Source organism: Anoplopoma fimbria, chromosome 12 (assembly GCF_027596085.1).
Source record: "Anoplopoma fimbria isolate UVic2021 breed Golden Eagle Sablefish chromosome 12, Afim_UVic_2022, whole genome shotgun sequence".
NCBI classification, from domain to species: Eukaryota; Metazoa; Chordata; class Actinopteri; order Perciformes; family Anoplopomatidae; genus Anoplopoma; species Anoplopoma fimbria.
The window spans coordinates 16763152-16786621 of NC_072460.1; the positions used below are offsets into that span (position 1 = coordinate 16763152).

Consider the following 23470-nt stretch of genomic DNA (forward strand, 5'->3'; position numbering starts at 1 on the left):
CAACTATTAGAACAATCATTAAATCAAACAATTACATTTTAAAAAAGATTCTTAAAGATGGCAAAAGATTCACTGTTATATATATAACTAAGATATTTAATTCATTATCATAGAAAACTCAAAGTCACAGCAAATATTCACATTTGAGAAGCTGCAACCAGTGAATCTTATTTTATCTTATATATATATTAAATTTGACTATAAATATATATATTATATATATATTTTGACTATATATATATATGGTATATATATATATATATATATATATACAGTACCAGTCAAAAGTTTGAAGAACCTTCTCATTCAATACTTTGAAGAATCTAAAATATAAAACATATTCTGGTTTGTTGAGCATTTGTTTGTTTACCACATAATTCCATATGTGTTCCTTCATAGTTTGGATGTCTTCAATACTAATCTACAATGTAGAAAAATTTTTTTAAAAAAAAAAATAAAGAAAAACCATTGAATGAGAAGGTGTGTCCAAACTTTTGACTGGTACTGTAAATATATATAGTCAATATATGTATTCTTATTCAACATGCAAAATGACTTGATAATAGATTGGACAGTCATAAGATTTCACATTTTTACCTTAGGAGTTACACATCTTGCCATTAGATGATCTTTGAAAGGGAGAAGGGGGAGGAGTAGGGAGGGGCGGAAATCGAGAGCGTGTGCTGCATGACTCACGAGTGCTGGGAGAAAAAAGTGTCACTACTTACTGTGTCTCACAGACGCAGTTTCAGACGCCTCAGCAGACTCGCACGCAGATTACATTTCAAACTTCAGATAGCAAGTGTGCGTTTGTTTTCTCCAACTTCAGAGGGGAAAAAATCGGATTTTAAAGCCCAGAAGTTTCGATTTGCTCCTCTGCAGCCAGGTAGGTAAACTCACACAAACAGCTGTGATGAACAATGCCTGATTGTTAATTGTGAGAAAAAATAGGTCCGCAGAAAATGAAGCTTGAAGGTAGTATTTTAGTTCTCCGAGGTGACATCGTGTTAAGTAAACTAACTTAATCAGGGCGGTGAAGTTGTGTTTCCCTTCAAAGCTTAGGCGTAGACAAAGAGTCAGTGTGTCGGAAACAGTCGTTCAATAGGTGTTGACCGGTTTATTTCCATGTGAGTTAAAACAAATGGTTTCCTGAACATGCATCTACAACGTTTGCGGAAATGTTAGTCAGACATGTGGGTGTTAATTGGTTTAATTTAATTTAATTTTTTTTTTCTTCAGGTAAAGTTGGCCAGTGAATTAACAGGAACTAATCATGAATGGTAAGTCCAACTTCTGAATGTCTGTTTTCTTTTGTTGTACTGCTATGACACAGTTGATCTTCTTGGTATTTTCATATAAAATAACACTTAAAAGTGCTTTACTAAGTAAAGTGAAACATTGAGGTTGTTCTACTTCTCTGTAGTCAGGGGTTTAGGTTAATTGCATGCTGGTTAATACTTCCATTTGTTTAACGATGAACATTAATCGATTAGATGATCGGATGTTCTTAGAGAAAACCCTCCGTTTCTCAAATGTAATTGCTGTTTTTCTTGGTCAAACATTCTAGTCAACTAAATATTTTTGGGTTTTGAACTAATGATGGAACAAAACAAGACACTGACTGATGTCACCTTGTGCCTTGAGGATTAATCAACTCATTTAAAAAAGAATCCACAGCTCAATTGATAAAACCATCACAGTAGTAGTTTTCAGACTACATTCATCTGAAATATGAGAAATAGTTACTTTGCAGATTCAGCTTTTACATACAAAAGGTTTGATCATCTTATAAAATGATATGTAGTCATATACAATTTACCCAACAGTTATTTTTTTTTTTTTTAGTTAAGACCGGCTCCACCTCAACCAGATACAGTAATATGTGCCAGTAATAATTATCCAATGATATATCCTAACATTCTGATGAGAGCCTTTCTGCAGCCCAATGCATGCTTTTACTTTTCATAACTCTAGTACCTTTTGCTGATCAGGGCTGCAACTAAATAATCTGCAGATTACTTTCTCAGTTAATCATTTAGTCTATAAAACAATGAAAAATGGCCATTCCAAAATCCTCGAGCCAAAGGTGACGCCGTCGGATGTCTTGTTTTGTTCGAACAACAGTCCAAACCACAAAATATTGAATTTAGAGTAATTTATGACCTCTCTATCAAGCCTTTTTCTCCCCAAAATTATTTTCTTTCCATCGATAAACAAACATCTATTGGTCAAAATACTTTTGTACTTCCACCTTAGTAGAATTTTAAATGCAGGACTTGTTATGGAGTGTTTTATAAAGTGGAATTGTTACTTTTACCGAATTAAACTCTCTCAGTATTTCTATCACCGGTGTGCTCTGTCATTAAGTTGTTGCATCACAGAAGAAACAAACAACGGGTTGACAGGTTTGTTTCAGTGCCAGTCCTTAATAACCAGATTAGTGGGTCACCACACTTCATATTCCCACCTTAGCCAGCAGCTATGCAGTTACACAACTCTCTATTAGCAGACCGTGTGCTGAAGATAGGGCCGTGTGACATTTTTAACATGTTCTTTTACTCGTCCAGAGATTCCTGGTACGGTGCCTTCGACAACACTCTCCACATATATAAACACAATTGCGACAAAAGGTGAGTACACTGATTTTTTATTGATGATATGAACTCACTTGGTTTCAAATCTCTGAGTTGCAGCCAACAAGTATTCTGATATCATGACCTTGGAATCTGTGCTGTTTTAGCAACGCGTGTAATGCTTGTGTTTTGTCCAGCATCAGGTATGGGGCTTTTAACAACGCTTCCCACACAAGCAGACACCACCATGACTCAGGGTAACTCCGACACTTTTGTATTTTATTTCATAATTTTTTTCTGTTTTCTATTTATGACACACAAACCAGTCTCCTCCTGGAATCAGCCACCAGTGGTTTTTAAAACACTTTTGCTTGTTTTATTTTCCCTCCTCAGTGGTAACGACAGCAGCCCCCTCCAGTTCAGACACAGTTGTAGCAGGTAACCGGTCGCTCTTCAATCTGAACTTTTCCATGTCATAATGTTTGAAAACAGCAGTTAAAAAAAATACTATTTTGCCTTATTTTTCCAGTTGTTATTGTCCTCATCCTGATGACAGTAGCTGCTTTGGGCTTCCTGCTTTACCGGTATCTCTGCCACAACAAAGGAGACTACAGGACGACAGGGGAGCCGGCTCCGGGGGAGGACCCCGATGACGAGCACAATAACCAGGCTGTGAGCGAAAAGAAGGAATACTTCATATGAACCATGACCAAGACAAGGTTCTGTGGAAGACTGCTAAGAAATAGGACTGTTTATCTGTTTTTTGAGGGAAGGCCACGACTTCTGCACACGGTGGCAGAAAAAACAAAACATGTTTTAAGTTGTGTGTTGTGAAAAATGCAGAAGCGCACAAGCAATACCAAAGATTAGATCGTTAGAGTGAATATCGATGGATGAGGAGCAGGTGACAGGACAACAGCTGTGTGGTTTAGGTTAGCAGAGCTACGCATGAAACAGGTGGTGGGATTTTAGCATGTCACAGTTGCTTGATCTGTAAACACTCCGCAACAATCTGCTACACTATTTATCATCCATGTTTCATTTTTTCTACTATCTGCAATATGTCATTCAGTTTGTTTCCCCACAAAAAAAACAAAATATCTTACAAGATGTGTTATGTAGCTATTGGGGAAAGTTACTGTTCTATTGATTTGCTTTTAAAATGATAGTTTTTCTATGAAATTATTTTATAAGCTAGTTAAAAACAATGTTTTCCTTTTTGAATTCAGGACAGCCTAAACATTTGTTGTACCAGGTTTTCGTTTTGTATTATTCCTTGCGAGACATGTTTACTGATGACTTCCCCATTTGAGATAAATGTGGAAGCCAATAAAACTTGTTTTTGGACTAGTGCCATTTATAGTGTGACAGCTTGCAGTGATTTTGAATGTGTTTCATAATAGTTTGTCATAAACCCACAAACGGACTTTGAATCGATGGTCAATGCAGTAACATCTGAAATGTTTTACACAGTTTGTTAGATAAACCTGGCTACATCCAATGTAATAAAAAAACACTATAAAGAAGCATAAATTCAGTTTTTGTTGACATTGTTGAGTCGATCAGCTGACAAAATATTGAACATAAATTCCAGAAAAGTATCAAATTATCACAATGGGTGTTAATCCAAACCGGTCAGTATTAACAAGGACTGAATTTGATAAGCTTCTGTAAAGGTGGGATTTATTGTGGACTGCTGAATTAAAATGAAAAAAAATCCACATTTGATTCAATTTCTTTTATATCAAAGTGACAATATTTGAGTTATTGACTCTTTCGTACAGTATGCATACTAAACTAAGGTGGGAGATAATTCTTTATGACAAAAGTGATATTGGTATGAAGGCCAAGCAAGTAGCATCCACTCAAACAATCAAGTAAGTTGGTTAAACGATCCATTACCTGTGATGCAGTCCGGCCAGGGAAAGGCAACATTTAAGCTATAATCACATCAAAAACAATAACCAAATAGTCCAGGTGTCATCTCAGGTCACAATCTTGAACTAAAAACCTGCCCTGTTCTAATACAATGTATATGTATAGAAAATTAAACAAACATGCAGCATTTCAAATTTCCAAAATAACCTTTATTCTAAACTTACATTTTAAATTTTAAGTTTAGTATAAAAAAGTTAAGTGCACCTAAGACCTTTTTCCAAAGTATTCCATCTTTTTGACACTCATCTCCTTTAGTAATCTTAAAAGATAGAATGTGTACCAAAGTTTGTCACATCACTTTAGTACATACATCTGTTTTACAAAGTATTGTAAAGAGAATCCCTGAACTATAAATGTCCATAATCCTTCAACAAAGAGCGGTCCATTTGCTGGCTGTGGTTGGCATAGCATCTACTGGTCAGATGTATTTTACAGTACTTCATATTGCTGGGACAAAGCCACCATTATGCTTCTTTACAAACAAGAGATGGGGGAAAAAAAGAAAAAACCTTAAGACTGATTCATTTTTTTTTCTTCTTTTAAGTTTTGATAGCTGTGGCCTCTTCCTCAGCAGAGCTGTATGAAACGACAGCACGAGTGAGAATAAATGAACATTGAGCCATTTAAAGAAAAACACCCGAGTGACACAATGGTCATGTCTGGTATCGTAGTTTCTTTATGAGCTGCTGACAGAAGTTCATCAGACGAACGAAGCACGTTTCCAGACAGCTGCTCTCTCCGGCTTAACACAGAAATAACTAAATGTCGGTCGACAGCATCAGCATTTGTTTTCTGGTGGCCACAGCTGTGAAAACTTGATATGGCGTGTCGGATACCCAGTGATACATCGACGCTACCAGACACCAAAATTAAGAATATCTACAAATATACGTTTATGGTATCCATACTAACTTAGCTAGTTTCAGATACCTTATTTAAGCTTGCAAGATAACATATTATGTAAAGAATCTAAAGTTTAATTAGCAGCACAAAAAAATCTGCAAATGAACAATTGTGCTGACAGTGATATAGCCTTGTTGCGAGTTGGCATACACTTTAAGGCTACCAAACAACACGACACATCTTGACATTACTTTCAAATGGACTAGACTTGATGGATTTTCTAAAAAGGTCCAGCAAACTCACCGTTTCATTTTTTTAAGTCATGAAAACTGAATTAAAAGAAAGAGTAGACCCTAGTCTGCAACCACTCAGATTTGCTTTGCAGTGCATCTCTGTTGAAAAGTATTTAATCAAATTTTACAAAGCAAAGGTGCAAAAGTATGCATCAATTTAAAGATGTGATTAATCCACATAAAGTGACATCAACTTACAATTGCATTCATGTCAAACTGAAGGTCTCGGGACCAACAATCTCACACCTGCTTATTTGAAGATAGGTTTGCTTTTTAAATTGTGACATTTTAAATTTCAAGCCACAACCAAACATAAGTGCATCGAGACCAAATTTTGTTACAACCAGATCATTTGTTGTACTAAAAAGTGTATTATACTAACTAGTCATGTAATTGTGGAAAAGTAATGAAGGAAAAAAAGAAACACTGAAATATTTATTAAAGTCTCCTCAACCTTTTAAAACGACAAGAAACTAATGCTATCACAAAGGTGACAATTTTCTACGGTGAATAAATACTTAAAAAATTGGATTGATTCTAAATTATACTGTGTGAAAAGACAAAGAAACAGTGGAGAGTAGTTCTTGAAGTCTGTACAATAAAACATTTAGTGTATAAACTCTGGGTATCCGACTGTGAAATAAAAACAGGAGAAAAAAAAAATGTAAAAATGTTACACCAACCACCCCTTCCCATTCAACTTACTATTTGGATTTACTTTAAATTTCTTTCCTTTAAGTTTACTGAAGTTAATTTGCTTCAAATTAGGGCTATCCCCAGTGCTCTTTGGCACTTCACTATGTTCATCTACAAATTGCCCAACAAGGTACAGTAAACCACTTTGGATATTGCATGAAATCTTTTCTTAAATTATTTGCTTCAGTTTAGTTTATTGAATTTACAAGTGATTTAAATGTAACAATCTGTCAGGTAGACTGTACAACAAATTTGCTGTGATATTTTGGATACTGTGCAAAGGACGAGACAATTCTAGCTAAAAGCATCCAAGATGCTAATTCTTTTTTTTGTTGTATAGTTCAGATGTAATTTCTCATGATCATTATACTGGTATTTACATGAAACTATTACACATCTATTAATTTAACTACACTAAAAGTTTTCAAAAAAGACAAATGGATTTTTTTTTTTTGCACTTCAACTGCAACTTTGTAACTGCATTTCACTTTCACCATAAAGCAGCTAAACTATATAACGCGGGTCTGATATTTCAATATTTCATTTACGTAGCTTTTACAGGTATACAAGAACATCTCGATGTAATTTGTGATCCATTCGATCAAAGGAGAGCAGGTCTCTTGAACAAATACAGATGCCTGAAAGAGGTCCAATCTGGAATGACCAAAATAGGTTAGACCTATTCAAGAATAATGGAATGAATTCTACGACATTAAAAATTAGCATTTGTCCTCTCCAGGCAGTGGCATTCATCATTTGATCTCTAGGTCAGAAGTGGAGTACTGTACCTTTTACAAGGGCGCTAAAATATTACATTCCGTTAGGTGATATCAGTATTGTGGCATGGCCAAGCAGCCTGAAGAGGGAGGCATATGGGATGGGGGAAGAACTGGGGCATCATTTGGGGCGGGGACACGGTTTAGGCATGAAGGAGGAGTTGAGGAGTTGCTGTTACCAGATGGTATAACCTCCACTGGATCCACCCAGGAAGAAGTTATTCTTGCGCTGTGCCATTACAACGTTGGCCCCCTGCATGGCAGCCAGCTGAGCTGCGTTGGGGGGATGTCCAGGAGGTGGAGGCTAAAGAAGGGGAGAAACAAACACGAGCGTTGGTCGAGAGCCGATCCACTTTGGATTTGATAATGGTCCGCACTCCAGTAAAAAGATGACACTGCAACACAACAGCATCCTAACTGCAATAATTCAGAATAATTGGACTAGGTGGATACTCACTGGGATGGAAACACCACTGCTTGCTGTGAAGCGAGCACCAGCATCAAAGCCGCCATCTACCATCACTGTTGAACCAGGGGGGTACATGGCTCCCATGGGATAGTAAGCCATGGGGACATTCTGGCCCATTTGCCCAACCTGCATATGTGCATGCTGCATGGGCATGAACATCTGAGCACCAGGGTAGTGAGAGGACATCTGCGCCACCTGACTGGGCACCTGATGTGGAAGCATATATCTGGGCTGGTATATCTGCAGACACAGACATGGAAAAATAACTTAATAGAACCGTTTATTGAGAGTATTTTGTTATCAAAGGATATATAAATGCAATAGTTACCTCAGAATATGCAGGTGGTGTGTCTGTGTAAGGAGGTGCCTGAGGAGACATTTGCATAGCAGGAGGGTATACAGGGGCAGAGCTCTGCTGAGGGTACACAGCCTGCTGAGGATATGAACCTGCAAAACAACATTTCACTTTAAGCAAATGACAGTGACTGATTCATAAGAATAATTTTAGAGGTCAAACGTTTTTCAGAAACAAGCAAAGTCATGTTTATTGTCAGGCCAAAGCAAACAATACCACATTTTCAGCAGTAAAAGAATAATGACTGCACATGTATAGATTGAGGGGTGAAAGTTAGTCCCAATTCCGGAAAGATTTATTTTACACACAAAGATAAAAAAAAAAGAAAGCCAAAACTATGAACTAAGTATAAAACAATACAGTTGAAGTTATTGTTTTAGTTACAGAACCAGGGTTTAAAAACTGACAAAACGTCAGAAAAAAATCGTGCATCAAGTCAAACGTGGATGACATCTATACGGAACTGAAATGCTTATTCGAATATTTGACAGAAAATTTATTTTGATAATTAATTAGCAATTAAAGTATTAATTAAAAAAAAAAAAAAAAAAAAGGTAAATTCTCTGGTTTCACTTTCCCCAAAGTGAATATTTTCCGGGTTTTCTTAATACAACAGTCCGGGTCTGAGAATGAAACATGCACATCTTGTACTATTTGCAGAAGCAAGACAAAGCAATTAATCGGGGAAATAATCGGTGATTAATCGATCATGAAAAATAATCGTTATTTGTCGGCCTGGGCGCTTCAAACCCTGGTAGCAACAAAGGATCCGAGTACCATCAAATACCGCGCATATATCCGAGTAAAAGGACACAACTAGCCGCACTATGCACACATAAACATCAACTACCTGCACACATATTGAATGCACAACGTGGATTGAAATGATGGATGCAGATTTAGAGTCCCGTGCATGTGAACTAAAAGAGTAAAACCCGTGTTAGCTGTGCTTTCAGATGTAGCCTGTTAGCTGCAGAGACTGGCCACTAATGCACCGCTGAAAACACGATGACAGTGTATTTATCCGTTTATTATTCACATACACGGTGTTTAATCATCACATATACACCGGAGATCAACCTGTGCGTGTGCTAAACATATAGCTTATGAGTTTATTGTCAATGCACGGAAGCTGAGCGTGCATCCCCCGCTGCAGATGGCCACGACCACAGCGCCGCACCGCCGCTTCAGCCGCGATCACCGCAACACGGACAGCTGGCTAAACGCCCGACGAAAGGCCGGAGAAATACCTTTGTTGTTCATTGTTCTTGACTGGTGCGGAGACGGATGGGAGTTTTAAGATTTTTCAACGGGAGCTCTGCGTTTTCTTGTCACGGCCTTTATAGCAGCTTACGGCTTCACAATCACTCACTTCCTTGTTTTTCAGCTTCTTGTTGTTGTGGAAGTGGTGACGTCAGTCGTTCTCGATCTGTGGTTCGACGCGTTCGGTGTTCTGACTGCGGGCGCCCCCTACTGGTGTTATTATATTCCTTCATTGATCCCCATGGGGGGGATTCAAGTGTTGCAGCAGCTCAACTACACAGACACAGACAATAAATACACATACTATACAACTACACAGACAATACATACACATACTATACAACTACACAGACAATAAATACACATACTATACAACTACACAGACAATAAATACACATACTATACAACTACACAGACACAGACAATAAATACACATACTATACAATACACAGACAATATACAACTATACAACTACACAGACACAGACAAGAAATACACATACTATACAACTACACAGACAATAAATACACATACTATACAACTACACAGACAATAAATACACATACTATACAACTACACAGACAATAAATACACATACTATACAACTACACAGACACAGACAATAAATACACATACTATACAACTACACAGACACAGACAATAAATACACATACTATACAACTACACAGACAATAAATACACATACTATACAACTACACAGACACAGACAATAAATACACATACTATACAACTACACAGACAATAAATACACATACTATACAACTACACAGACACAGACAATAAATACACATACTATACAACTACACAGACAATAAATACACATACTATACAACTACACAGACACAGACAATAAATACACATACTATACAACTACACAGACAATAAATACACATACTATACAACTACACAGACACAGACAATAAATACACATACTATACAACAGACAAGAAAAGAGAGACAAAAAGAGATGGGGGGGGGGGGTTCAAGAGTGATTGAAGATGAATATAGAGATAAAGAGATTTTTATTGTCATTGTAGTGCAGTGGTTCTCAACCTTTTTTCAGTGATGTACCCCCTGTGAAATATTTTTTTCAGCCAAGTACCCCCTAACCAGCGCAAAGCATTTTTGGTTGAAATAAAGATGTAACACACAGCGCTGTGCCATCAGTGTCTGATTTATTAAACTGTCAACACTGAAGATTGCATTGTGGCATTGAATTCAGTTCATGAACTTACACTTGTATTTTATTGAATATTTATTAAATAACTATTTTGAAAGGATTTTTGAATGGATGCTAATTTTAAATATATTCTTTAAAAATCTCACGTACCCCCAGGGGTACACGTACCCCCATTTGAGAACCACTGTTGTAGTGATTACAACGAAATTTCGTTTGGTAGCCCTCAGTCAGCGAACAACAATATACAACACAATAACAACAATATACAGATAAAAATACACAAAAGGAATGAAAACTTTACTATGTACAGCAGGTGAGTATTTAAGATAAGATAAGATAAGATAAGATAAAATAAGATAATCCTTTATTAGTCCCAGCAGAAAAGAGGATAGTGCAAACAAGAGACATAGTAAATGAAAAAAAAAAAGAGATCAAAATAAGTATTATAAATAAGCAATGAGCAATAAAAAACAGTAAAGAACAGTAGAGAATCCACAGTAAGTGAAATATTATATATACAGACAGAAACTATTATTACTATTGTATTGCACAGTGTATTAGTGTATTAGTGTATTAGTGTCATGTGGTCTACTGACACTAAAATTAAAAATTTGTGCAAACAGTGCAGTGTAAACATTGGATTTGGCAGTGCAAACAGAGTATAAAGTGTATACAGAGTATAAAGTGTATTTGTATATAGTGTATTGAAGGTGAAAATAAACGGGCCTATCATTTAGGGTCAAAGAATACAGGCTGGTATTAAAAACAAACAAACAAAAAACAACAACATATAGACTGATAGAGAGACAAATTGATAGATATATACAGTACCAGTCAAAAGTTTGGACACACCTTCTCATTCAATGGTTTTTCTTTATTTTTATCCCTTTCATGCATAGAGGTCACTACAGTGGACAGCTATTCAAATGTTGTTTTCTTGTATATGCATGGGTTTTGATGGCATAGTTGCACATCAGCCACTACAGTGAGCACTATTGTAGTGGCTGATGTGCAACTATGCCATCAAAACCCATGCATATACAAGAAAACAACATTTGAATAGCTGTCCACTGTAGTGACCTCTATGCATGAAAGGGTTATTATTTTTTTTCTTCATTGTTGATTTATATTGAAGACATCCAAACTATGAAGGAACACATATGGAATTATGTGGTAAATAAAGAAATGCTCAACAAACCAGAATATGTTTTATATTTTAGATTCTTCAAAGTAGTTGAATGAGAAGGTGTGTCCAAACTTTTGACTGGTACTGTATAGATAGATAGCCAAAGTCTAAATATATATACTGTATTACAACACAGTGTTACCCGTGCATAAAAAGGCCTTTGTCATATCAGAAATAATAATCAGATATCAGACTTGTCATAGTAGGAAAAGCATGTGCTACCAACCATCATTCATTTCATAAATGTTTTTCACATATTTATTTGTTTTTTTATTCTATTTTTGTTGTATTTTTTTCTAAATTACGTTAGTGTGCCCCACCCCTTCCTCTTTTTTGTTATTTCTTCTTTGTTGTTCTCCTTATATTGAGAGGAGGACCATTGTATCCTGTGAATACTTGAGCTCTCTTGTCACATTTCATATTTTTTTTCATTTTCTGGATTTCATGAAGTGTAAATAAAACAGAACACCTGTGCTTTCCCTACTCTGTAGAGCTGATAGTGTGCATGGAGCCACTGTAATAGTGAAAAAGGCCCATTTGTAGTCATAATAAAGTGTGTAAGTGTGAAATACTTTTTTTCCATTCGCAGAAACATTTCCATTTCATGACATTTATCCATTCATATCAATATTAAATTGAGATAATACAATTCAGATAATAAAGTATAATAACCTAAAGCTGCATAACTTAAGTGTTATAGTTACTGTATCTATCATCTCACTGTACCAATGCCTCTTTCTGCTCTTCTATTCGGTGTACTTCCCCTTTAAGAGAACCATGGCTCCTCGAAAGTCGAGGCAGACATTTTTCAATGCAAGATTTTTCCGTGCATAAATTATGTTCATGACGTAGTGCTAAAGGCCAATTTTGTTGCAATTTTGTCCGACTTTACAGCCCAAATAGGATGTTGTGAGGCAACTGAAGGATTTCTGACTATCTGAGCTGTTGCACAAAGGGCATCGTCATTAAATATTAAGAGAGAGGAGATCCCAACATTGCAAGCCTCCTTATCAATGCAAATACCTCTTTTGTGTGCAGCCACAGCGCCTGTCTGGGAGCTGAGATGCATTTTTAATTATGTGTGACTGAAACAAACTGTGACAAGGACCTTTATTAAAGCGGGGGATTACGGAAAACCAGCTGCATTCACGCGGTAAGTTGACTATAATGACCGGGGTCTATCCGAGCCCTGCTCCCCGCACACAGCACAGACATGGCGAGAGGAAATGAGTTTTGGTTAATATGCAATGTTCGTAATTAGCATAATTTATATATTTATGATAAAGAGAGGGAAATACATAATATTCCGTCTCTGGGCACGGGTAGAGATGATTTCTGTCGCCTGGTTAGCGCTCGTCTTCAGAAAGTGGCCGACGCAGCGCGACTTTTATCGGGCAGGATGGGGGTGGGGAGCTCATCAACACCCGCTGAAGTTTTTGACAGATCCTCATTTCTAACAGGGCTTTGCAGCAGGAAATGCACCATCCTTAGTCTTTTCTTCCGATATCCGATGAAGCTGTGACCACTCCATGTCGCTGATCAGCGTGTTTCATCACGTTTTCTGCAGCTGAAGTGCAACACAACATGGCCTGTTTTCCGGCCCCCTACTAATAGTCTGGTCCTGCAATGACAGAAATAGCCATGAATAAAAAAAGAATCAGTGCACTGCATGTGGGTTTAACCAAAATTTGCTTCCTAAATCGCGGATCATTTGGACTAAATGGGGTCACCTCAAATAAACTTAATATTTATTTATTTATGAAATGGCTGCAAAACATTTGAAGGAGTGGATTAAGTAAGTTAAATAGGTTCTACAGCATATTTCAAAACCTAGGTTACAAAGTGTCTTTAAAAGGGATAGAAGATTTAAAAGAACAAAATATGAGTATGACATATTTCAACAGGAGAAAATAGCACAATAACAACAAAACACTAGAAGCACCACAGCTCAGAGCAGGGTTAATGACTCTAACATAAAAGCACTCTGATCTGGCCTTTAGCTGTGACTTGAAAACACCCAATAGAGTGTCCTCAGAGACCCGGGACAGCAAACGCACAGTCCCACCTGTGTTTTCAGCCTAGAACGAGGCTCAACTAGCAGGTCTTGTTCAGCGGACCTGAGGGGCTGAGCAGAAGTATACTGCATTAGTAGATCACTAATATACTCTGGAGCAAGACTGTTCAAAGTCTTGTAGATGGGGAGCAGGACCATAAGGAGTGTCTCAGCGGCAAAATGATTGGCCATCAACAGGAAAATCTACCTGAACTGTACAACTAACATTGGCCAAAGACGGCCGAATCCATTATATTTGACAGTACCCACCCCTTGCACTTAGAATGCAAGTTCCTGCCCTCTGGTTATACTGCCTCAGACAACCATAAGATAAGATAAGATAAGATAATCCTTTATTAGTCCCGCAGCGGGGGAATTTGCAAGCCAAAACTAACATGGAATTTCGTCTTTATACTCTCTGCCATTTCACTGTTCAACTTTGTAAAGTACAGGTAGCATCAGCACATTTTAAATCACGCCTTTCTTTCTTTCTTTCTTTCTTTCTTTCTCTTTCCCTAATATTGTAAATGTTGTACTTCATGTGTTCACCTTTTATTCACCAGTTTATATTATATGCTGATAAGTATGTGTGGGTTCTTTTTTAAATCTTGTGTGTATTGCTCTGTGCTGTTGTTTTTGTTTGTTTGTTATTGCCACTGCGGGAGACTCAATTGCCCCTCGGGGACAAATAAAAGTTCTGAAGTTGAACTTGAATTGAATCCTACATTTTTATGGGGAGCCACTGAAGTCACATCAGAACAGAGGGGACGTTAGAGCGATATGAGGTCTAAGTGAGTAGTCTTGCTGCAGGCCTGCAGGACTAACTGTAACCGGGTAACAGCATCTTGGCTTAGGAAAGAATAATGAGCTTTAGAGTAGTCTTAGCAGGAGGACATCATAGCATGGATAACCATTTCCTACTGCTACAAAGATAACAGTGGGCATATTTCTTTTGCAATATTCTTCAGGTGAAAGAAGCAGGACTGAATAACTGTCTTGACAAAAAAAATTCTATTAGTGGCTGATGTACATAGTTTTTGGAGGATGTTACAGAGACCTGGTCTGGATAAAATAACAGAACTTCAGTTTTACTGTGATTTAATTGAAGAAAATTTAAGACATCCATTAACTAATTTCAGCCAGACAGCAGTTAAATTTGAGAGGTCCCTGGGCCTAACTGATAAGAAGAGTTTAGCAGTGATAAAACACACAACCAAATTGACGGATCAAGAGGCCTTAGTAGTCAGACTCTAAATCAAGATATCTTTCAGAGTTTTTTAAATGATGTTGTTTATGTTTGTTTACCCAGAATGTCAGGAAGACAGTGACCGTGGTGGTGCAGCGAGCCATGAACTCCCAGGATCCCCCTGCCAAAGATGCCCCACTTACAGTCAATGAGCAGGTAACACTCACCTGTCTGTTAAAACACGATGAACAGCCTTCTCTTCCCACAGTGACCACTCTGACCGACGCCAAACCCTGAGAACTTATGTCATCTTCAAGTTCTATGCTGCTGTTTGCCTCCGTCACCCTCCATGTGCCAACATACCATATCATACAGGAATGATTAGCTTTAACAGAAGTTCATTGAAAAACACGTTTGTGTTTTATCACCTAATAATGCCTGCTGCACTTTGCTCGTTAGGGTTACTGGTCTGTAAACTGCCATGCTTAATACTTTCTTGTGGTTTTGCTCTTTCTAGTCACATTCTGTGCGGACATAGTCAGCAAACAATAGCAATGCTCTTCTCTGATGTACTGAGGGGAGCTTGCAGAAAGCATTGCTTGAGCTGCTTGTTGGCTGATGCTCTTATCATTGCTTTTGTGTACTCATGCTCTTTTCATTTGTGTATCTTTTTTTTTTTTTTTTTTAAACCTGTGTTATGTTTTGTTTTGGGTCGTTGTGTCCTAACATGTGCTCGGCTTCTCTGTTCTCCTTAGCCATTCACTGTCTGACTGCAGAAGTCTTTTTTCAGCCATTTAAATCCTGCACTTTGAAATTCCCCGCAAAGACTACCAGGTATGCATCCTCCTCTCTCTCCCTGCATTGTGTCTCTGCACCTTGTCCTCCAGCCCAGGTTGTCTCGCTGCCTTTCCTCTAGGTCTTTCATGAATGCATACCATAAATCATCAGTTCAGTCAAAATCACATTTACCACGTGTGAATTGATTGGTAGAGAAATACTGAATTAAGTTATTGTTAGGGTTTATGTTCCCCTCCAGGTGTTTGATCAAGTGAGACTTTTTACCATATTAAAATGTTTTATTTACACAAGTGTTTTACAAACTACTATCACAATTATAACAAATCTATCCACTGTAAAATTCTAGTAGAACCTGGAACAAAAGAAGGTGAATAGATAGATAATAGTAGTTTTGCACATGAGTCATCTCCTATTTTACTCCTAATTGCTGCGCAGGTCATTGTGATGTCCAGCCATGAGACTATTCGTGTGCTAGAGGTAGAAGTCGATGCATCTCTGCCATCATCAGTACCCGATGGGAAGGGTGAAGTCAAAGCTGAGGAGGGAGTGGCTCGGCCTGCAGATCAACCTGAGGCTGACAGCATACAGGACGGCCCCACTATGCCTCAGAGCACTGGGGGAGGAGGTAAATCACGGTCATAGTAGAAGACGATGGATGGCAGATGACTTATTATTCATGCATGCATGAAACAGTTGTTCTGAAATGTTAATACCAGCTGTGAAAACCACTTCACATGTCAGTAAGAACCAACCCTGGCTTTGCTCCTGCAGTGCTGGGTGAGCAGCAGGTGGTGTCTGTCGAGGTTGCTACCCCTGCTGTCCAAACGCTGACTCCTGCTGTTCCCGTCAGTTTGTCCCTGTCGCAACCCCAGGCCACCATGCCCATCACTGTAGGCTGTCCACAGGTATGACTGAATTTACACACTGATAACATTTTCCATATTCATCTTAAGTCTTCAGAGAAATTATGATGTAGTCAATAGTTCTGTTGCCTCTTCAGTTTATACTTAAAACCAGGGAGAAATCAAAAGAGTTGCATCGGCCTTGAAAATGCAGGAAATGTCTTTTTTATTTTTTACTTTATCTTAATTGTTTTCCATTTTAGAGTACACTCACAGAGTAAAATAAAACGCAATACAGGGTGAACAGAGCCTTTAGAGAAACAAGACTACTTTCCATTTTGACAAAATTACTATTTATCTCTTTTTTGATTTATACATTAACAATCTTCCCCATACTTTTGCAAAATACTCTATAGTGGTCAGCCATTGTTTTTGACCTGGTGCATCAGACTTGAGCCAGTTCTTAGTCATATTTTCTGGCAGAGAGTATAATCTTGACCAAGTATTGGTCTCCTGCATGCAAAGTTCCTTCCATGTGTCCTGGTATAAAACAAGACATGATCAGGGGATATCCTAAACCAAATCCTCACAAAGACAAGAACTTTTACCATCCCAGAAAGGTTAGATTTTCCTAAAACACCAAAATAAGTGTGTGGTTAAGTTCCATGTGATGTGATAGTCGCCTTCATAATTGTTGAATATTTCTTTGTTTTCATTTAAATTAAAAATTTCCCCCAAACGAAATGCCTGTGAGATTTAAAATGGAAACTATTTGCATTTCACCCTGTTCACATATTATTTCTTGTCCAATATTCATGGAGGGATTAATGTCCGTATTGTCACAGTAGGTGATTTACTGAAGTATTTTGCTGACGCTTTTATCTCTAGTGCATTGTAAATGTGAGAAATGTAACTAATTTGATCCTAAACACTTAAATACACACAGCCGCAGGATGAAGAAACATTTCCAGCAATTGGAACAGAACATACCGCTACACAACAACAACAAAAATAAATACCCAATAAAAAATAAAATAACAACTCAATAGTGGAAATGGAGAAAGATGGGAGTATTTGAGTACAAATGCGATGAAAATGTATCAGTGTTTAGTTCAGTCAAATTGGCCCTGAAAAAACACCAGAATGGTAGTAAAAAGATATAAATGAGGTAAATATAATCTGAATCAACATTCATCTGTTCATCCTACTCACAAAACTTGATTATACCACATCAGGTGCTGACCCAGGAAAGTTTGGCCACTCTGATGACTAGTATGATGGCCCAGACCGGATCTCTGGGGCAGCCCCTGCTCATCCCCATCAGTATGGCGGGCTCCATCGGTGGCCAGGGAGGTCTGGCTGTTCTCACTTTACCCACCACCAACGTAGCTTCTCTCCCCGGGCTCACGGCAGCTAACACAGCTGGAAACCTTCTCAAACTGCCCTTTGCTGGCCTCCAAGGTAAAACACAAACTGTCTGTGTATGTGTGCTCCCCATTTAGCCTCTCATATTTAGATTTTGTCCAATTTATTTATTGCTAGACCACAGTTGACGCCTGACTTCAAAACTTCCAAAGTAACATTTTGGTCCACCCTGACATATTTAAACATCTACTAGGTTGATCGCACATTAAGGGGAATGAAAACATAACCTTTTCCAATGTGTTTGGACTCTAAAATACATGAATAGATTGATTGATTTAAAGGTAATGAATGCTATTTCTATTATATATGAAGCCATACCACTGATTTTATAAATGAAATAAAGGAAGTTACGCTAGCTCAAAACACCAGTGTGCCTGATTACAGCCTCATAGAGCTGCTAACATGTTTATAGACCCTTGATTCTTGTTATAATGTTTTGAGTCTCACAATGAATTAGGCCATTACAGAACAATAAAAGGTTGCACACTCTTTAATTCTAACTCAGCTGCGACAGTCCTGAACTCTGTCCAGCCCCAAGCTCAGACGATGTTCCAGCCTCAAGCTGCCATACAGCCAGTGCAGGTGACGTCTCATCCGACACAGGTGACCAACGCACAGGTTACCGCCGCTCAGGTGGCGGCAGCCCAGGCCGCCACTACCGTCTCTCAGTCCAACATATCTTTAGCAGCGCTACAGACGGCAGGACTCTCCATCAATCCTGCCATTGTAAGAAAGCAACTGCAATGATTAATACATTTTTTACTGTTTATAATATAATGTCAGTCATGAATTTGAATTTCCTGCGTTTCTTAAACATGTTATGTTTTAATGCTCAGATCAATGCTGCATCCTTGGTAACTCAGCCACAGTTCCTCAGTTCCCTCTCCTCCACTCCTATCTTCACTAGTGCCATGTCCAACATGGCCGGCATCACCAGCCAGATCATCACAAATGCCCAGGGACAGGTGGGTGCCTTCCAATATATGCTTCTCGGTTTATTTTTGTGAGTTTGGATTTGACTTATGGTGTCTATTTACTTTGTACTTCCAGCTAACTTAGCTAAGCTAGCTAAACTACTTACTTAGAAAGTAAATAACATAATTATTTGTCTTTGTAGTGTATCATTAGCACACAGTGCCACTGACTTTATTTACAAGTGTATTTACAAGTGCATTATGATGCATGATGCATTGGTTGGGAATCACACACTCTCCATAATGCTTTTGTGTTGTGTTTCTATTGCTGGAATAACAAACACAGCCTCATGTTAACATCGATGAGCAGTGCTATTTGAGGTCAGTGGAGCGTTAGACAATTTCTATGTAAAAAAACAGTTCCATTACTCAATCCTACTACAATTGCAGCTCATTAGAGTTAGTGGTTTAGTGTTTAATCTCAAGTGAACCGCTAATAAGACTTACTTAACAGGTTGTTAAATTTTCTGAAAGTGGGTTTGGTAAGGGAAAACTATGACAGAGCATTACATTCAATTATTCGAAAGTGTTTCTCAAATAAATTCAAACAATATTTACAGGTCATAGGAACCCTCCCTCTTTTGTTGAACCCAGCCTCTCTGGCTGGAGGGGCTGGGACATCCACCCTCCAGGGTCTCCAGGGTCTGCAGGGATTTCAGGGTCTGCAGGGTCTGCAGGGTCTGCAGGGTCTCCAGGGTCTTCAGGGTCTGCAAAGTCTGCAAGGTCTGCAAGGCTTGCAAGGCTTGCAAGGTCTCCAGGGTCTCCAGGGTCTCCAGGGTCTCCAGTTCCAGACTGTCACCCCACAGCTGCTTCTCAACAACCAGGGCCAGATTATTGCCACAGTAGGGAATGGATCTGCAGTTACAACTTCTGCTGCAGTTCTGCCCAAAGCTGCTGCTCCCCCAACACTTACCAAACCTATCACACAGGTAACCAACAAAACTCTGTCTGAATTTAGTTTTGAGGTCAGAAAGGACTAAGTCATTTCTGCTATTTCACCTTAAAGCTGAAACAGACCAAAAGTTACTTATTAACTTATTGGCAGATCTTTAACTATTCCTGAAGGTATTTAAATATGATTAAACTTTGCCTTTTGCATCAGTGCAGGTTAAATGATTTATTTGTTCCCTCCCAGGCTTCTGTAACAACTGTCAGTCAGTCACCAATTGTCATCGCTCCTCAGCCGTCTGTACTGAAGACTGCCAGCATGCTCTCCTCCACAGGACCCATCACCTGTGGAGACATAGCAAAAGTGGGCCAGCTTGTCGGCAGTATGTACACCTGCTTCTCATATCCAAACATAGATCCATTCTAAGTAGGTAGTTATATTTAACCAGATTCTCCTCAATTGTAGAACCCCAGCAGGTAGTCAGCAGTGAGGAAGGCATTAATCTGGAAGAGATTCGAGAGTTTGCCAAGAATTTCAAGATCCGCCGGCTGTCCTTGGGGCTTACTCAGACGCAAGTAGGGCAGGCACTTACTGCAACTGAGGGTCCTGCCTACAGCCAGTCTGCCATTTGCAGGTAAATCACTCTCCCGGTCATGTTACCCTGCGTATGGAAGCTTTCTTAATTAGGTTTATACAGTGTGTAGACAGTGCTTTTGATATTAGCACACATTGACTTCATTTGCATGCACACAAATTGCATTGTAATTCTATTAGAACATGAGTGTAGTTAAGGCACCAATGCAAATATTTACTCAAATACTTATTATATCAATGAGTCATGCTTAGTGGAGTGAATTTATCTCAGTGACGCATGTACGTATTTTGTAAAGTACTGTTGTAATAAATCCATGTGTTTTTTTAGGTAACATTACAATAACATTAAAAACATTTTCATTGCTTTTGCAACATTCTACATAAAAATAAGGAAGTCTGTGAGTTTAAATTGCATTGTATTGCATTGTATTGCACATTATAGTTCATATTGTTTATTTATTGGAAACAATTCGTTGAAATTAAAATTTGTATTTCCTAGGCTCCACTCCAAAATACAGACCTCTATGAGAATACAATTTAAGAATTGTTGAAATGGCTCATGACCTTTTAAAGTGGCGCTTTAATATAAACAGCAATGAAGTCATAATTATATAAAGAGTTAAAACAGTGAGATTTTTTTTAATGGATTGGTTAAAGATTTTTGTACCCAAAATATATTTTATATCTTAGTTATTTCCCTGCAAACTGCTTCTGTGTGAATTGAAAGGGAGATACAGTTAATCGAGTGTTTGTTCGCATTAAATGATTTTACTTTTGTATCGCAGGTTTGAAAAGCTGGATATCACGCCCAAGAGTGCTCAGAAGTTGAAGCCGGTGTTGGAGAAGTGGCTGGCTGAGGCTGAGCACTGGAACCAGAAAGGCCAGCAGAATCTGATGGAGTTTGTCGGCGGTGAACCATCAAAGAAACGCAAACGGCGTACTAGTTTCACACCGCAGGCAATCGAAGTACTTAACTCTTACTTTGAGAAGAATGCATTGCCAACAGGTCAAGAGATCACAGAAATTGCAAGAGAGCTAAACTATGACCGAGAGGTTGTGCGAGTTTGGTTCTGTAACCGGAGGCAGACACTGAAAAACACAAGCAAAATCAATATCTTCCAGATTCAGTAACGACCTCATTCTGGGAGGGTTCGCCACTGATCCTTTGGTATTTTCTGAAGTTGAACATTTAATACAGCAACACAGTTGTGAATTGTGTTGTAACTAAAAGCCAAACTCCATTAATGAGTATGTACTTTTATAGAAAATAAAGGAAATTTCACGTAATTCGAGTGTAATGAAAGAGTACTAAAAAGGAGTTGTTAATTTTATTTTAACAATGTACATGTGTACACAGCTCCTGTGTGGTGGGTACTAAGTCAGACCGCATGGTTCTTTTTATCATATACAGTGATGATAGTACAGCGATAATAACGTCATATTTAAAAAAAAAAAAAACAATGTGGTGAACTTTTATACAAGTGATTTTATAGGCTATCCCTCTGAATTAATATAAGTGGCAGTGCATTGAGTCACATTGATTTTAGTCACATAATTGTCACTTTGTCACAATAGGTGACATTACGCTGATATTTGAATAATGTGCTTTTACCACCATGGATATATTCAGAGTTCTTGCCGCTCATTTATTTTATATTAACGTAGTATTTGTACTACATGAGCACCTTTGCCAACATAAATAAGCCTCAGACTAAAAGTAGGCAATAGCATGTAACCTTATTTTCATCAGAGTTTGTTGTCTATTTAATGCCAAAACTGACTTTGTTATCTATGGACTCCTGACTCAACAATACATTTTTGGGACAATCATCAGCAGCATGAAATGTGTCACAGTGTCCATAGAGTCGTTTTTGATGTTCCTTGGACAACAAGTTCTTATCAAAATAAAATGATAGCTTCAGCTATTGCCTAGGATGCCACAACTGTAAACTTTTTTTTTTTGTATTTTATGGTGTTTTTTTAATTTCTAAGTTACTGATGCACATACTGTATGTGTGGTTGAAACGTCTGTGAATTCACTATACTGTCCTGTTTTTACACTTTCCGTTTAATGTGCTGATAATACTCTGACAGTATTTTGTGTTTACTCTTTATTAACAGTTGTGACTGTTCCCTCAATGGCTTGACGATGGTTCTGCGGCATTAAAAAAAAAAAAACTCAAGTTAGATGAAGTGTATGTTAAAAGCAGGAAATTAATTGGATTATTATGAAGGCAATTTAAAACAGTCTCCCGTTGCCTGGAAATATTGGCACCAGGTTTTTGGATACTCTTACTAAGCCATCAATCAAAATTCTAAAAATGCAATTGTCTGTTCAGCCAAGGAAGTGGTTTTATGGTTTAAAGACTTTCAATCTGAATGAGTTAAAGTGTTTGCATGTGCAGTATGAAGTTATTTGCTGTAGGAACAAAACTATGGCAGTTTTCTTTATCTTTGTCAATGCCTATTCTTTGAGAATTCTTTGCACTTTAGTGACAGTAGGGAAAGCAAAAGGGATATGAATGGTTTATGTACAGTGCAAGGTTTAGTAGTTATGAATGTGGGAGAATTTAATTTCTGCATTTTAATGTTCTTGAACAGCAAGAATCTTTGCTTTGCAAAATGTAGCAGTAATGGTACAATTTCAATCACCAACTTTACAAGCAACATCCATCACTCAGATTAATGTACTTTTATGCAGAAGAATTGTAAAATACTGCAGTTTAAATGTACAAGCTAATATGCATTAATCACATTTTTTTAATTGTGTGAATAATATGGTGCATATTTTCCTTTTGAACTGAATAAATGGGCCTATTTTGCAATGGACACACAGTATACCTAAACATAAAAAATGGTTAATATTGCAGAGTTCTTGCTATAATATGTGTTTTTCCCTCATGATAAATGTGGGAGGACAATATATAATATTGTTTAATATACTGAGATATCAATAGAGAAAATAAGAGCTAAATTATAATAATAAGATGATAGTCATTTGTCCCTGCAAAGCACATAAAGAGTTCAGGTCTTTGCGAGAAAAAGGAGAAAGGGAAGTTGGATTCTTTTTGTCATTTTCTGTCAGATAAATAAACCCTGGTTTTTATTAATGACTC

General features: G+C 37.8%; 3 protein-coding genes across 4 annotated transcripts; 2 read left to right on the forward strand and 1 right to left on the reverse strand.

Annotated features, from left to right (window-relative positions):
- Positions 1-666: 666 nt before the first annotated feature.
- LOC129100107 (uncharacterized) lies at positions 667-6310 on the forward strand. The gene is made up of 6 exons (XM_054609636.1): positions 667-886; positions 1240-1280; positions 2568-2630; positions 2771-2830; positions 2967-3011; positions 3103-6310. Exons 2-6 carry the CDS (start codon positions 1274-1276, stop codon positions 3273-3275), a joined length of 348 nt encoding a protein of 115 aa, XP_054465611.1. The 5' UTR covers positions 667-886; positions 1240-1273; the 3' UTR covers positions 3276-6310.
- On the reverse strand, positions 4639-9353 carry dazap2 (DAZ associated protein 2). The gene is made up of 4 exons (XM_054609635.1): positions 9194-9353; positions 7917-8035; positions 7577-7828; positions 4639-7423 (listed from the first exon to the last, which is right to left on the reverse strand). Exons 1-4 carry the CDS (start codon positions 9204-9206, stop codon positions 7295-7297), a joined length of 513 nt encoding a protein of 170 aa, XP_054465610.1. The 5' UTR covers positions 9207-9353; the 3' UTR covers positions 4639-7294.
- A 3048-nt stretch (positions 9354-12401) lies between these two features.
- pou6f1 (POU class 6 homeobox 1) lies at positions 12402-23447 on the forward strand. 2 transcript variants are annotated; one of them, XM_054609265.1, is made up of 11 exons: positions 12402-12746; positions 14956-15048; positions 16066-16255; positions 16402-16535; positions 17708-17933; positions 18403-18623; positions 18734-18862; positions 19432-19800; positions 20007-20142; positions 20226-20394; positions 21140-23447. In XM_054609265.1, the coding sequence occupies exons 2-11, from the start codon at positions 14995-14997 to the stop codon at positions 21483-21485; spliced, it is 1974 nt and encodes a 657-aa protein (XP_054465240.1). In that variant the 5' UTR covers positions 12402-12746; positions 14956-14994; the 3' UTR covers positions 21486-23447. The 2 variants fall into 2 exon arrangements, with proteins under 2 accessions (XP_054465240.1, XP_054465242.1); XM_054609267.1 differs by lacking the exon at positions 12402-12746 and adding an exon at positions 15588-15666 and having other exon boundaries at positions 14961-15048.
- Positions 23448-23470: the final 23 nt, after the last annotated feature.